Source organism: Rana temporaria, chromosome 8 (genome assembly GCF_905171775.1).
Source record: "Rana temporaria chromosome 8, aRanTem1.1, whole genome shotgun sequence".
Taxonomy (NCBI): Eukaryota; Metazoa; Chordata; class Amphibia; order Anura; family Ranidae; genus Rana; species Rana temporaria.
The window spans coordinates 75977326-75994488 of record NC_053496.1 but is presented as its reverse complement, the minus strand read 5'-3'; the positions used below and the strand labels follow the sequence as shown (position 1 = coordinate 75994488).

Here is a 17163-nt window from a genome sequence, read left to right as displayed (position 1 = left end):
GCGTAAGTCGATTCAGAAAAGCGATGGACGCAAGTTACGCTCACGCCGAAACCAATGACGTCCTAGGGACGTCATTGGGAGCAATGCACGCCGGGAAAATTCGCGGACGGCGAATGCGCAGTTAAATCGGCACGGGGACGCGCCTGATTTAAATACTACACTCCCCCTAGCCGCGGAATTTGAATTCCACCGGGGGATTTACGATACGCTGCTGCAAGTTTTGAGGTAAGTGCTTTATGAATACAGCACTAGCCTCTCAAACTTGCGCCGGCGGATCGTAAATCTGATAGATTACGCGGATCTAAAGATCCGCTAATCTATCTGAATCTACCCCAGACTGAGTTTTGCCCGGTCAAAAGTCTGACCGTGTGTACGCGGCATTAGTCGCAGCCGTCACTGTATTATATGTGAATGTTGAGAAACCCTATAGGGACCACCCAGACTCATTAGCTTTGGGTGCAAATTACTTTCTTGTATTACTGATCTGGGTAACCAGTTTAGTTTTTGCTGGTCATAGTACTCTGTTGTGGTATATTGAATAATAATATTTATTTTAAAGTTAGTCCAAATACATCAAGCTCAAAGGCAAACAGAACTGATTACGGTAATCAGAATAAAAGGGAATATGTAAATAAGAGGCATGTAAAAAATCAACGCAGTGAATCGTTTTTCACTCCCCCCCTGACTCATCTCCATATATTATGTGTGTGGGGATGAAAACAGACTGTTTGGGAACAAGGCTCTTGATGTTTTGAATAATCAAGCCATGGGGGGGGGGGGGGGGGTTGCTGTGAATTAACTAATTTCCTTTGATCCGCATCATTTAAAGGTTCATAAAAGTATATATACAGTATATATTTATATATGTTGTATATATCTATTGTAGATCCTTACAGAAACTAAGAAAAAAAAATGTCCTTACTTAAACTCTGAAAACTTTGAAAGCAAATGCACTCTATGAAAACAGGGCTGTAAAGCTGAACATCACCCGAACTTCCAGAGTCTTGCTTGCAGAATTCCCACCTGTTTGGTATGGGCAATACAGTAAAACCTTGGTTTGAGAGTAACTTGGTTTGAGAGTTTTGCGTTTTGCAAAGACAAGCAACATTTTTTAATACATTTTGACTTGACATACAAGCGATGTCTTGATATAAGAGTAGCGTCATGTGACAACAGAGTATAGAAGAGAAGAGAGGCATCTCTTAGGCCCCGTACACACGAGAGGATCTATCCGCTGGTATTTATCCACGGATCAGTTCCAGCAAATAGATCCTGTGGTGTGTACGGCCCAGCGGATATTTATCCGCGGATATTTTTCGGGCCGATGGATTTCCAGCGGATAAAAATGTCTTAGCATGCTAAGAAATCTATCCGCTGGAATCCTGTCCAGCGGATTGATCCGGTGGTCTGTACAGACTCACCGGATCAATCCGTCCGATCCCCTCCCTCGCATGCGTCGTAATGATTCAACGCATACGTGGGAAGTCTTTACCTTCCAGCGTCGCGCACGTCGCCGTGACGCGTCACCGCGGATGGATTCCGCGCGGATTTCGATCTGATGGTTAGTACAACCATCAGATCAAAATCCGCCAGAGGATTTATCCGCGGGAACGGTCCGGAGGACCGTTTCCAGCTGATAATGCTCTCGTGTGTACGGGGCCCAAGTGTAGCAATTGGTTACATTTAATGAAGGTACAACATTTAGCAACATATTGCTACACTTAGAGGCACCTCTCTTCTCTTTTATACTCTGTAGCTCCTGCTGGATTTTGCTTCTAATCCCCTTGGGGAGGCTTCCATTTGTGGATGAACATTTTATGGTTACACAACTTATCACATTGTATAACCTTTTTATATGGTGAACTATAAACTGAAGCACCTATAAATAAAGGGTTGTGGAACCAATCATTTGATATTCCATAATTTCTTATTAGAAAATTTGCTTTGATATACAAGTGCTTTGCATTACAAGCATGTTTCTGGAACAAATAATGCTCGCAATCCAAGGTTTTACTTGTATATCCAAAACCCTTCTCCATAAGGGCCTACCAGGCTTAAACTCCAAAACAACATTTTTAGTAATTGAAACCCATAATTTCCCTAGATGTGGTGGCTTAATTCGTTTTCTTACTTTTTTTTTATTATCACCTGTTGATCCTGCCAGTAAGTCTGTTCATTTATAAATGTTCTTGGCAAACCTAGCTGTCCAGCAAAAATAATAATTAGAAGTTTGAGATAAACCATTTAAAACTGGCAGGGGTGCTTACACTGGCCAGCCTACATTCATTAAGTTAAAAGCTTTATCCCCAAATGTGAATAAAAAGTGTTAGCTGGAGCTAGGCTTTAATGTGTCATGTATGGCACTTTCTGTTTGTTTGGGTTGTCAGTGCTTCTGTCCAAGGGTGAGTGGGTATCTTTCTCCTCCATTGACAGGATAGAGGGAGTGTATCCACCCTAAGGGTCCTTTCACACAGGCGGATCAGTAATGATCCGCTCCGTGTGTCCATAAAAGCTCAGCGGGGATCCTCCGTAAAATCCCCGCTAAGCTGGAAGCTGACAGGGTGGTCCCCGCACACTGTGCAGGGACCACCCTGTCTTTCCTCCGCTCTCCCCTATGGGGGATCGGATGAACACGGACCATATGTCCGTGTTCATCCGATCCGGCAGACGGAAGAAAAATAGGATTTACTTCCGTCCGCAAATGTGGATCTTTGCGGAGGTGGACGATTACGGGTGTCAGCGGATGGTCATCCGCTGACACCCGTAATCACATAGGGACCAATGTATGTCCCGTTTTCATCCGCAACGGACGGATGAAAATGCGGACATACGGTCTGCGCGTGTGAAAGGGCCCCAAGACAGAAAGGGAAGGATTTACTAAATCCAGTGCAGCCGCGTACAGTATAGTAACCAATCAGCTTCCAGGTTTTATTGCTAAAGCTTAATTGAACAAGCTGAAGTGTATCGGCTACTATTTACAACTGCAACAGATTCTGTATGCACCAGTTTTTGTAAATATACCCCAACGTTTGTTACTGGCCAAGTCACTGGGTGAAAATGAAGTATAAAAAAAAAAAAAGTAAACAAAAAAGAAATCTAATGCAGTCGCCACTTCTCAGGACTGGTAAGCTGCAATATATCACAATTGTGTCTTTGGGTTTAGATACGCTCTTACTTGGAAGCACAAGTTATTTCAAACTCCACACTTTAGTAGAGCTAGTCTACTTAACAAGTGCCTCTGCAGAAAAGAGATTTCACTTTTCTTCCTTTTTATTTCAAACAGTTGGTTGCTGTCTGCCAATATTACATTGGGGGTTATTTACTAAAGACAAATCCACTTCGCACTGCAAGTGCACTTGGAAGTGAAGTCGCTGTAGATCCGAGGGGGACATGCAAGGAAAATAAACAGGATTTTTGCTGGAACAAAATTTGGATGATAAAATCGGCAGAGCTTCCCCTAATTTCAGATCTTCCCCTCAGATCTACAGTGATTGCACCTCCAAGTGCACTTGTAGTGCAGAGTGGATTTGCCTTTAGTAGATAAACCCCATAGTGTCACTATTACATACTTTAGTTGCAACATTGTTTCAGTGGACTTAAATGTCAATCTTTATTTACAGCCCACACACTACTTTGTCACTTTCTAGGGAGGGGGCTTACCAATATTAGCAGTTCAGGTGCTACCTTCTTACTTTATGGGGGGGGGGGGTACCAGTATTGGCAGACAACATGCTACCTTCTTACTTTGTGGGGGGTTACCAATATTAGCAATCTACATTCTACTTTCTGGGGGGGGGGGGGGGTTACCAATATTAGCAGTCCAGGTGCTACCTTCTTACTTTATGGGAGGGGGGGTATTAGTATTAGCAGACAACATGCTACCTTCTTACTTTCTGGGGGGGTTACCAGTATTAGCAGACAACATGCTACCTTCTGATTTTCTGAGGTGGCTACCAATATTAGCAGTCCAGGTGCTACCTTCTTACTTTCTGGGGGGGTTACCAGTATTAGCAGTCCACATGCCATCTTCTTACTCTCTGGGGGAGGGGGGTTACCAGTATTAACAGACAACATGCTACCTTCTTACTTTCTGGGGGGGGGGTGGGTTACCAGTATCAGCAGACAACATGCTACCTTCTTACTTTCTGGGGGGTTATCAGTATTAGCAGTCCACATGCTACCTTCTTTCTTTCTGGGGGGGGTTACCAGTATTAGCAGACAACATGCTACCTTCTTACTTTGTGGGGGGGGGGTACCAGTATTGGCAGACAACATGCTACCTTCTTACTTTCTGGGGGGTTACCAATATTAGCATTCCACATTCTACTTTCTGGGAGGGGGGGGGGGTTACCAATATTAGCAGTCCAGGTGCTACCTTCTTACTTTCTGGGGTGGTACCAATATTCGCAGACAACATGCTACCTTCTTACTTTCTGGGGGGGTACCAATATTAGCAGACAACATGCTACCTTCTTACTTTCTGGGGGGGGGGGCACCAATATTAGCAGACAACATGCTACCTTCTTACTTTCGGGGGGGGGGGGGTACCAGTATTAGCAGTCCACATGCTACCTTCTTACTTTCTGGGGGGGGGGGGGGTTACCAATATTAGCAGTCCACATGCTACCTTCTTACTTTCTGGGGGGGGGGGGGTTACCAGTATTAGCAGTCCACATGCTACCTTCTGTCTTTCTGGGGGGGTTACCAATATTAGCAGTCCAGGTGCTACCTTCTTACTTTCTGGGGGGGGGGGGGTACCAGTATTAGTAGTCCACATGCTACCTTCTTACTTTCTGGGGGGTTACCAGTATTAGCAATGCACATTCTACTTTCTGGGGGGGGGGGGTTACCAATATTAGCAGTCCAGGTGCTACCTTCTTACTTTCTGGGATGGTTACCAATATTAGTATAATTAATCCACATTCTACTTTCTTGATGTCTCAAACAACGCCAACAATTGCAAACAGTCCTAACATAGAAAATCATGTAAGTATAAAACATTTAACATTTACAAAGTTGCACCTCTGCACAGAAAAGCAGCACACAGGATTGAAAAGTTTTTGAAACATAGAAATGATGTAGTTCCACATACCTGGGCATCTGACAACAACATATAGATGGGTGCAGTTATTGTGGATTTGTTTGGGGGTATAAATGTGCACAAGAGCCCATACAGACGTGTTAGTTAGAGGATGAGGACAGAAATGGAAAGCAGAAGGTGCAGTAGGTCGTCTATACACAGGTAGGTGGATGGACAGACAATACAGAGAAGCACACACAGGATGCTACAAGGACACAAGGCGCTTACTGTGGGCTCTTGGGGTAGAAAGGAAGAGTGACATGGCTGAGATCCTGGATGTCAAAGGCAGTTGGCTCAGCTGATATAGCCTGCCTCTTGGTCCTCTGTTCCCCCAAGGTACAAGGTTTCTGAGCCTGCTGGGTGGCCGGTTTGATGACAGAACGATACTTATCCAATTCATTCTGCAATCTCTGGATGAGCTCGTCTTTCTGGTCTAACTCCAGCTCCAGCTCGTCTATCAGAGCATCCCTTTGCCTTAGCTCCTCTATCTTCTCCTGCAAAGCATACTGCAAGTCCCTCAAAGTGCCCATATTCCCGGCAGGGGCTCCTGCTGCCTTCCCTTCTCCCTTCGTCGTCTTCTCGGTCACTCCAACCCTCCCCAAAGCAAAACAGGGAGCTTCCGACTTTCTCCGACTTTCTCCAACTTTCTCCAACAGGTCCTGATCTTTCCCTACTTGCGGAGACCCTGAGGCTCCGCCGGTCCCCACCAGAAGGTCCCCTTGCAGGATTCTTGATCCAGCTCCAACTTGTTAAGACCCCGAGGTCCCCACCACAAGATCCCCACCACAAGATCCCCACCACAAGATCCCCACCAGAAGGTCCCCTTTCAGGATTCTTGATCCAGCTCCAACTTGTTAAGACCCCGAGGTCCCCACCACAAGATCCCCACCAGAAGGTCCCCTACAGGTTTCTTGATCCAGCTCCAACGTGCACTGCTGAGACCCTGAGGCTCCGCTGGTTCCAACCAGAAGATCCCCACCACCAGAAGATCCCCACCACCAGGTCCCCTTCAGGATGATTGGTCCAGCTTCGACGTGCCGAGACCCCGAGGCTCCACTGGTGCCAGCCAGAAGGTCCTCTACAGGATTCTTGATCCAGCTCCAACGTGCTGCTGAGACCTCGAGGTTTCGTTGATCCCAAAGAGAAAATCCCTACCAGAAGGTCCTCTTTTTGGATTCTTGATGGAGCTCCCTCTCTCCCGCAAAGGTTGGTCTTTAGATCCGTCGTGCATTAATAGAAGGTTCCCTTTTGTTGGAGTGACTCAACGTTGCAGCCGTCTTCAGAGGTCTTCCCACTACTTAGATCCAAATAGGAGGTCCCTGATGCTGTCAGATGCTGAACAAGATCCACCTTTTCTCCAACTGTCAACAGATCGCCGAGGAAATTCCCCCTGCGCCCCTGGGAAAAGGGCACACAGGTCCACCGCCTGGAGGTCCTGGAAAGTCCTAGTACCTGGACAGGTTCTCTTTTGCTACTGCAGCAGACCCCCAGGATGAGTGGCTGCCATCTGATTACTAGAGTCACAGGCGAACCAGGGAGCATCTGCATGCATGATCTCTAAATAGAAGAAGAAAGAAAAATCCCTCCCTCTGTCAGAAAACACTGGGATTAGCTGGAGTGGAGGGGGATCTGGATCTGCGGTGGGAAGCAGAAGAAAGGAAAGAGGTGCAGAGGCAGCAACAGCCAGCTTGTGCAGAGCAGCTCCTCTGTGCTCAGGAGTGCAGGCATCCCCTCCACTGCGCTCTGCTCTCTACTGTCATGGCATACGACTTCCTAATGCTCATCACATCGTCTCATAGGGGCTCCAGCACTGACAATCCTAATACAACACATTATACAACGCCTGAGCGCAAATATGACACATTGCTGACAAACATTAACAATGAGGGTCGCTGCAGAGAAAAGGTACAGCTTCTAAAATCAGATCGGAGCACGCCAATGTACTAAGATCTTTATTCACATACATCGGGATCGCTTCTAATAGCAGATCGGAGGATATCACTGGACTAAGATATTCAATTCTTAAGGGATGCACAACTGTCATTGCAGGGAATACCTGCAGCAGGATCGCTTTTACATGAGCTGATCAGAGCATGTCACTCCAATATCCATAATGAGGGATGCACAACTGTCACTGCAAGTTCTAGCTACAGAAGGGTCCCAATTCAGGGACTACCTACAGCAGGATCCCCTCTAATAGCAGATCGGAGCATGTTACTGTACTGTTTGTATATCCATAATGAGGGATGCACAACTGTCACTGTCAAGTACTAGCTACAGAAGGGTCACAATTCAGGGACTATACAGCAGGATCGCCTCTAACAGCTGACACTGGAGATCTGGGTCGCGTTTATGAGCAGATCGAAGCATGTCACTGCACTATGTTTATTTATTCATAATGAGGGATGCACAACTGTCATTGCAGATCAGCATCGCCCTATATGAGCAGATCGGTGCATGTCACTGTACTAAGTTCTTCTGTTCATAGTGAGGGCTGCACAACTGTCACTGCAGGTCAGGGTCGCGTTTATGAGCAGATCGGAGCATGGCACTGTAAGTTCTATTCATAATGAGGGCTGCATAACTGTCACTGCAGGCAACAGGCAGATCAGGGCCACTTTTCTATGAGCAGATCGGTGCATGTCACTGTACTAAGTTCTTCTGTTCATAGTGAGGGCTGCACAACTGTCACTGCAGGTCAGGGTCGCGTTTATGAGCAGATCGGAGCATGGCACTGTAAGTTCTATTCATAATGAGGGCTGCATAACTGTCACTGCAGGCAACAGGCAGATCAGGGCCACTTTTCTATGAGCAGATTGGAGCATGTCACTGTACTAAGTTCTTCTATTCATAATGAGGGATGCCCAACTGTCACTGCAGGTCAGGGTCGCCTTTCTATGAGCAGATTAGAGCATGTCACTGTACTAAGTTCTATGGGATGCACAACTGTCACTGCAGGCACAAGGTAGATCAGGGTCGCTTTTCTATGAGCATATGGAGGCATGTTAATGCACAACTGTTGATACATTGTTGAGGAATGTAGGATCTATTTAGTGATCTGGGGCAGTTTACACCATAGATCTGGTCTAGGTTTAATTGGGGGAAGATTTACTTTCACTCTTCTTGCCTGGAAATTATTTCTGCACTGATCAGCCCCTAGGAAAGCCTTAATATCCAGTTACTGTACATCAAGCTGGAAGGATTCCTCCCCCTGCTGCTGCCATCTCCCATTTATCATCCCAGCTCTGCAGGGGGTGATTGTGGCAATGACAGGGTTAAGCACTCCTTTTAGCGGGGACGTGATGCTTCCATTAACCCCCTGGCTGCTGGATGATCAGCTTCATGAAGTGAGTTGTGCAGCATCCCTACAGGTTGCTATGCACACAGGCAGAGACTGCTGAGAACAAGAGAGGACAGAAATAGATGGCCTGCCAGCTTGGATTTCACAATGCACAGCATCTTTTTGTTACAGAACCATTATATAGGACTGAGCTGATTTTTTTTCTCACATCTGCTAATGAAAAGTGTGACATAACTTGCCTGAAGACAGGACAGAGAGCAAACAGGAGTGATGCAGCTGTATGGAATTCATCCATTCTCCATAGACAGCACCAGAACAGCGCCCCATAGTGGCCAATTACCACATACACTAGGTACCCCCTCCCAAAACTCTTTTTACAGTTGACTTTGGGGGAACAATAGTGTAAAATAAAAGTGTGAAGGGCAAGGTAACCAGATATAAGCTCTCAATTCGAATCCTCAAACATTAAGGGCCAGATTCAGGTACATTGGGCGTATCTCTGCGGCAGTGTAACGTATCCGATTTACGTTACGCCGCCGCAAGTTTTTCAGGCAAGTGCTTTATTCACAATGCACTTGCCTGCAAAGTTGCGGCGGCGTAACTTTAAATCACCCGGCGGAATTCAAATTCAGCGGGTAGGGGGCGTGTATCATTTAAATGAAGCGCGTCCCCGCCCCGAACGAACGGCGCATGCGCCGTCCGTAAAATATCCCAGTGTACATTACTCCAAATGACGTCGCAAGAACGTCATTGGTTTCGACGTGAACGTAAATGACGTCCAGCCCCATTCACGGACGACTTACGCAAACAACGTAACTCTTTAAAATTTCGACACGGGAACGGCGGTCATACTTAACATTGGCTGCGTCTCATATAGCAGGGGCAACTTTACGCCGGAAAAAGCCTAACGTAAACGTCGTAACTTTACTGCATCGGCCACGCGTACGTTCGGGAATTCGTGTATCTAGCTAATTTGCATACTCGACACGGAAATTGACGGAAGCGCCCTCTAGCGGGCAAAAAAAAAAAAAATTCTGTTTAAGAGACTTACGCCTGTCGGATCTAATGGATATCTATGCGTAACTGATTCTAAGAATCAGTCGCATAGATACGACGGGCCAGATTACGACGGCGTACATGGCGCTGCGCCGTCGTAAGTCCTTTGAGAATCTGGGCCAAAGTGTGCATTCCTTTAAACATGAGTCTTATTACATGCTCCATGGGACCCCTTTTTGAAAGTCACAGTACATTCCATTCTGAGTTGGTTATCTATTGATTGCTCCTGCAATTCTTTCTGCACACACTTCGACACAAATATTTGTTTACAATGGGATTCCATTTGTGGTTCAGAGGTCTGTTGCAAGATTTAAAGCCCAACTCTAGACACAAAAAAAAAACACTTGCGTTGCCCCCCCCCCCCCCCCCCCATAATGCATTGGTTAAGACTGGTGCATTCACACCTGAGAATGCACCCTGTCCGCAAGCAGTATGCGTCCAGGGCTGATCAATCGCATTTTGTGAACGATGCATGAGTAATTGCGGGCCAGTTTACACCATAGAAACGCAGTCTGGATGTGTTCCAGATGCTGTGCATTTTTGACAATTTGATGCATTTTTCATGCGTGTTTGGTGCAGTCCAGTGCATTTTTCCCCTCTTTTTTTCTTAACCTTAAATAAGGACACGTGTGTTCCAGTGCATCTTGGATGCATTTTACAGCATTCCTGTACAGTCCAGTGCAGGAAAAAATGCAGAATGTTCTACTTAAAAAAAAAAAAGAACCGCAAGCACAGGTGTGAACTATGCCATTGAAAACCATATATCCTACTTCCATCCGTTTTTGATGCAGAAAACAATGCACCAAACTGCATGTGGTGTGAACTGGCCCTACATGTGAATGGGTGTGATGCTGTGAGAGTTGGCAGCCTCCTATTGCTTTCAATTGTTACAGCTAATTATAGGAACCCCTGCATTTACTATATGTGGTCTCCCACAGTACACAGAGCATGGAAATGCAATCATTTTAGTAAAGATAAACTGCTACCCTGTTTCCCCGAAAATAAGACAGTGTCTTATATTCATTTTTGCTCCCAAAGATGTGCTAGGTCTTATTTTCAGGGGATGACTTATTTCTGATCCTCCTGTGTCATTTTGTTTCCCCCTTCTGATCCTCCTGTGTCATTTTGTTTCCCCCTTCTGATCCTCCTGTGTCATTTTGATTCCCCCCTCTGATCCTCCTGTGTCATTTTAAGTGATCCCCCTCCTGCCACCCCTGTGCCAGTGGACACCTTCACCAGACATCCCCCCCACCCCTTTATAAAACATTTCCCCCCTACCTCAGTCACCCCTGTGTGTCCACACAATGTGCCTGACTCCTGCTCCGTGCTACTCACTGTCTAATTGTGAGTCGGCCAGACTCCGTCAGGGCAGAGCGAGCAGCAGCAACAGTTTGTCCTGGTGGTGGCGCAGGCTCTCTGATGAAAAGAGACCACGCACTTCCTGTCTGCTCCGTCTGTGCTGCGGCAAATAGTGTGCCGCACAGCCACGCCCGCCGCTACAGTCCAGGGTACAGAGTTATGCTAGCTTCGGGGGGCCTTATTATCAGGATGCCCTATTATCAAGGATGTCTTATATTTCAGCGAAAGGCAAAACTGTAAGAAGTTCTTATTTTCGGGGGATGTCTTACTTTCGGGGAAACACGGTAAATATCTTTTCTCATCAATAGCAGTCTTGTGACTTTATGAGGGTCCGGCCAAGCACTGTGAACACTTTGTAGGGGCAGTTTTGATTCTACTCTGACTGTACCAAGAAGCTGCATGACCCCTGACCTTCTGTCTGGACAGTGGCGATTAGCGCTGTGCTGATCACACGCACCGTCCCACAAAAAACTCTAGAAATACACACCAAACTGAGCATGTGCAGAGTGCCTCCTAGGGCTCTGTACTTACAGGAGATGGATTGGGGGACAGTAAAAGAAGGGGAGGATCAGAGAAAATAGGATAAAACAGTCGTAGAGGATTAACCCCTTAGGTTCCACGATGAGTATATTAAGCATACTTTGCTGCACATACAGACTGATTTTACAGTAACACTTTAAGTAACACTTTAAGGCCACTTTCACATGGGGTGGATCAGTAATGATCCGCCCCGTAAACCTCCGTATGCTCAGCGGGGATCGCTCCGTTGATCTTCGCTGAGCCGGCAGATGACAGGGCGGTCCCTGCACACTGTACAGGGACCGCCCAGTCTTTTCTCCGCTCTCCCCTATGAGGGGGATCAGATGAACACGGACAGTCTGTCCGTGTTCATCCGATCCGATGACGCAAGGAAAAATAGGGTTTTCTTCCGTCTGCAGAATCGGAGCATTGCGGAGGCGGACGAGATCGGGTGTCAGCGCATGTTCATCCGCTGACACCCACAATCTCATAGGGACCAATGTATGTCCCTTTTTCATCCGGTGTGAAAGGGGCCTAAAGCATAGAAACAAAGGATTGACATTTTGATATCCTGGGATAATATAACAGTGATAAAATGTGTCCTGGGATGTAAAAACAGTGGTAAAATTTACCATCAGAGTTCTTACTTCTCAACATTCTGAATGAATGAATGCATGAATAGAGCTACTCATGCAAAGTGAATCGCCTCTGGGCGCTTTTTCCAGCCAATGTCTGCTTGGCTGGTGCGGTCATTTTACCCCGTAGGATTGTGACACACTTGGGACACACAGTCATACACACTGATATACATATATATACTGGGCCAATTTGGACAAGATCCAATTTACCTACCAGCATGTCTTTGGAGTGTGGGAGGAAACCGGAGTACCCGGAGGAAACCCACGCAGGCACAGGGAGAACATGCAAACTCCAGGCAGATGGTGTCGTGGTCGGGATTCGAACCAGCGAACCCTTTTGCTGCTAGGCGAAAGTGCTACTCACTACACCACTGTGCTGCTAAAACATTTGAAGATTTTAAGGCACTTTGTTTTTTTTTTCCCCCCAGAAACTTTCATAGAGAAGCCTTTATATGTGTCCTTTTAGTACACGTCTAAAAATTCCTTCTTTTGATCCTTCTAATATTATAAGCGGCATCCATTGGGGAACAAGTTGCTAAACATCAGTTTCTAGGCAGCAGCAGGGACTGTGTGCACAGCACATTCCAGGGAATGAAAGGCGCCACTGTTCCCAACTCTCCTCCGCAGTGCGAAGGATGTGCAGGAAGACATACTGACGGACCTTTAGAGAATCTAACAGTCAGACCTTTATACAGTACAGTTGTCTTGTCCCATTAATCAGTACATTTTTCTATAGGAAGCCCTGACATAAGGTGTCTCTTGTTTTCCAGACTTTGTCATAGCCTCCGTTTCCCCTGATCTTTGTTGACTGTGACTAGCACCTTCTATCCAACAAAAATAAACCACATATTAGGCAACACCTTGGCTTTTCAACAGCTCCAGGAGTACAGGATTTCATTTTTTTTCTTTTTTATAAGGATAACTTTTATTCCTTTCATTACAAAGACAAACAGAAGTAGGCTGTTAATGCTTTTTTTTTTCTTCAAACGATAAGCTTTGTAAACATGTACAGATGTTGTCAATTTAAACCACATGGAGGTTTCCAATAACAGGTCTGTATATGCTATATTGGTTATTGTGGTATTAAGCATTAGCTTATATCTGATACTAAGCAAATTCTAGAAAGAATGGTTATACACAGTGCAAAAGCAACAGCATTTATATCAAGTTTTAAAATTGGACCTTAAAGTGGTTGTAAACCCTTTTTGACTACTAGACTATAAGGCTTACCTATAGGTAGTGGAAACATCTCCTAAACGTGCGCCTTTAGGAGATATTTCACTTGTAGTCTGCCGAAAACGGAGTATGCGCAGGGAAGAAACGAAATTAAGTGCCGTTTCTTCCCCAGCCTGTGCCGTAAATGGTGGCTCTTGTGCACATTCGCGGGAGTGACGTCACGCGGCTCAGGCGAATCACAGAGCTGGAGTCCGCAGCCCGGAAAGGAAGAGGGGAGAGAAGATGGATGCTGCCTACACAGGGGACATCGCTGGATTCTTTTGCAGGTAAGTGCCACATAATGGGCTAGTATGCGTTGCAGGCTTTGCAGCGGGCTAAAGAGGAAGTAAAACCCATCAGGGTTTACTTCCTCTTTAAAGTGTTACTTAACCCAAGAGCCTGCATTTACTATATCTGCTCTCCCACAGTACACAGAGCACGGAAATGCAGATATTTTAGTAAACTGCTAAATACCTTTGCAGGACCCCTTACCCTCTGTCTGGACAGTGACGATTGGCCCTGTACTGGTCACATCTCCCAAGGAAAAAAAAAAACTCTTTAGCAATACACATAAAACTGAGCATGTGCAGCCTGTCCCCTGGCTCTGTAAATATCAGGAGATATATTGGAGTCAGTAGAAGAAGGAGATGCCGTACAGTAGGATCGTGTGCCTCCTCTGGCGACTTCTAAAGGGAAAGCCGTACCCGTACAGGGTTTCGCCCAGGTGAGCCATTGTGCCGCAGTATATTTGCGTGAGGCAGTCAGGAACTTATTAAAGAACAGGGGAAGTCCTCCTGTCCTTGTGGGCAAGTAGCTGTGAAACGCACCAAGGAAGGCAGTTTCGGGTGGAGACTTTTATGTATGCAGTTTTCATCTTTTGAAAAATTAAATAGAAAGAAGAGCTATGTTTTGGAGTGCAGCTTTCATTTACTTTTTGATCGAGAGTGGAGTGCATCCGTGCGTATTGAAAGAGCAAGTATGGGTTTGGGTATGTTTCTGTTATAAGGTGAAGCTGTCTTCGCTTTAAATAGCCAGTTATGAGTGAAGTACATAAAAAAAATTTTTTTTTAGCATATGAGTGGATATTCAAAATTATCTCCAGTTCACCTTTAGGGATGAGCTTCGAGTTCGAGTCGAACATTGCCTGTTCGCCTGTTCGGGGAACAACGAACAATTAGAGGTGTTCGCGGCAAATTCGAAAAGCCGCGGAACACCCTGTTAAAGTCTATGGGAGAAATCTAAAGTGTTAATTTTAAAGGCCAATATGCAATTTATTGTCCTAAAAAGTGTTTGGGGACCTGGGTCCTGTCCCAGGAAACATGTATCAATGCAAAAAAAAGTTTTAAAAACTGACGTTTTTTCAGGAGCAGTGAATTTAATAATGCTAAAAGTGAAACAATAAAAGTGTAATATTACTTTAAATTTCGTACCTAGGGGGGGTGTAAAGTCAGCATGTGAAAAAGCGCATGTTTCCCGTACATAGAACTGTCCCTGCACAAAGTGTCATTTCTGACACTGTCGACTCTTTCAATTACAGAGATGATTCATTCATAAAGAGAAAAAAAAATGTGTGGGGGTCCCCCAAATTAAATTACCTTCAGGTCTGGAATGGATATTAAGGGGAACCCCGTCGTAAAAAAAAGGGGAACTCCACCCCAAATTAAAAAAAAATGGCGTGGAGTCCCCCTAAAAATCCTCACCAGACCCTTATCCGAGCACGTTAACCTGGCCGGCCGCAGAAAAGAGGGGGGGACAGAGTGCGGCCCCCCCCTCTCCTGAACTTTTATTGTTTCACTTTTAGCATTATTAAATTCACTGCTCCTGAAAAAATGTCCGTTTTTAAAAAAAAAATTTGCATTGATACATGTTTCCTGGGACAGGACCCAGGTCCCCAAACACTTTTTAGGACAATAACTTGCATATTAGCCTTTAAAATTAACACTTTAGATTTCAAATGTTCGAGTCCCATAGACTTTAACGGGGTTCTAATGTTCACACGAACATTTGGTGTGTTCGCAAGATCTGATGCGAACCGAACAGGGGGGGTGTTCGGCTCATCCTTATTCACCTTATTTACAAACATTCACATTGCAAAGTGAACAGCTTCTACTACTTTAGTAAATTAGTGGATATGCAAGGCCAGGTAGGGATGTATGATCCCTCGAAAGTCTGATCAACTGTAAATTATGCACTTCTCTTAAAATGTTGATAATTACTTGTAATTGAACTTGCAAAGGCAAACCACTGAGATAATGTTTCTAAAAGAATGATAATTATACCTGTGCATGTTACTGAAATATCTGTTGTTCTCAAGTATTATGTTTCTATTAGCAATCCAATGCCTATTCTTGAAAAAAAAAAAGAGTGGGTATCAGGAAAAAATAAATAAGTACATTAGTTAATTCTGAACTCCAGGTTAAAGCGCTTGTTAACCTAAAAAAAATTAAATAAAGATCCTGTTCCTTTAAAGCATTTTATACAGCCAGTGCTGTGTAATTTGGCCCCTTCTTTCAACTGAAATACCTGGCTGATCCTGCCAGTTTCTGCCCTCCCCTTTGTTAACTGACCAAGGTATATCATGGCTGCTGAGCCCTGACACTGTAGTCAGTTTTCTTGCCTCTGTCATCCACTGTGTCTCCTGTCTCTCCTCTGTCCTCTCCCCCTCCCCTCCCTGCCTGTCAGCTCTGTTTCCATGCCTGCCCCCTTCCCTTCCTGCTGCTCAAATTAGGGTTACATTTACATTATCCTCTCAGTTGATTCATATAATGTCCCCCTGTGACTGTGCTTTATAAAAATAATGCAGCTATATACCTGTTTACAGAGCTCATGTGACCCGCCGGCTCTCTCCACTCTTGGACTGGAAGCTGCAGCAGGCTGCCTCTCTCCTACTCTTCTCCTCCCTCCTGACTGATGTCAGCGGGGATCCTCTGCCCCACCCACTGCAGCTGTCAGATCAATAGGGGAGAGGTGGCAGGTCACTTTAGGGCCGATCAGCACTCTGTAAACAAGTATATAGCTGCATTTTTTCTAAAGCACAGTCACAGGGGGATATTCCATTAATCAACCGAGAGGATAATGTAAATTTAGCCCTGTGGGTTAACAACCACTTTAACCGATTGCCGACCAGCCGCCGCAGTTATACTGTGGCAGGTTGGCTCGGCTGCGCGAATCGTCGTACCGGTACATTGGTTTGTTTAATTGATTTATAGCAAGCGCACGTGCTTGCAGCGCGGCGCCGAAGACGATGGGCATGGCCGGCAGCTGCGATGTCTGCCGGCCACCCACGATCGCTCCAGAGAGACACAAGACAGGGATCTGTCAAAGTCAGTCCACTCCCCTCACAGTTAGAAACACCTCCCTAGTGAACACTTAACCCCTTGATCGCCCCCTAGTGTTAACCTCTTCCCTGCCAGTGTCATTTATACAGTGATCAGTGGCTAGTTTTAGCTCTGATCACTGTAATAATGTCAATGGTCCCAAAAAAGTGTCAAATGTGTCCGATCTGTCCGCCGCAATGACGCATTCCCGCAAAAAATCGCTGATCACAGCCATTACTAGTAAAATAAAAATTAATAATAAAAATGCCATAAATATATCCCCTATTTTGTAGATGCTATATCTTTTGCACAAACCAATCAATATTGCAATTTTTTTACCAAAACTATGTAGCAGAATACATATTGTTCTAAACTGATGAAGACATTTTTTTTATTATTTGTTTCTTTGTATATTTATTATAGCAAAAAGTAAAAAAAATATATCTTTTTTTAAATTTTTTTATTTTATTTTGTTTATAGCACAAAAAATGTAAACCGTAGAGCTGATCATATACCACCAAAAGAAAGCTATATTTGTGGGAAAAAAGGACATAAATTTTGTTTGGGTACAGCGTCGCAAAAATGGCCTGGTCATTAAAGGGGTAAATCCATCCAGGGCTGAAGTGATTAAGTAAAAATCTTCCCTTGCACTGTCAGAGGTAAGTGCTTGTTTTAGTC

General features: G+C 45.1%; 1 protein-coding gene across 3 annotated transcripts in view; it reads right to left on the bottom strand.

Annotated features, from left to right (window-relative positions):
- PRKG1 (protein kinase cGMP-dependent 1) overlaps positions 1-17163 on the bottom strand; it is a 1173427-nt gene that overhangs the window by 915339 nt on the left and 240925 nt on the right. Inside the window, exon 1 of one of the 3 annotated variants that reach the window (XM_040362064.1) lies at positions 5309-5873. The exons of the other annotated variants lie outside the window; for them this stretch is intronic. Coding sequence (XP_040217998.1) covers positions 5309-5610 — 302 coding nt within the window. The 5' untranslated portion in view covers positions 5611-5873. Of the gene's footprint in view, positions 1-5308; positions 5874-17163 lie in introns of those variants that run through there. 3 annotated transcript variants of the gene reach the window in all.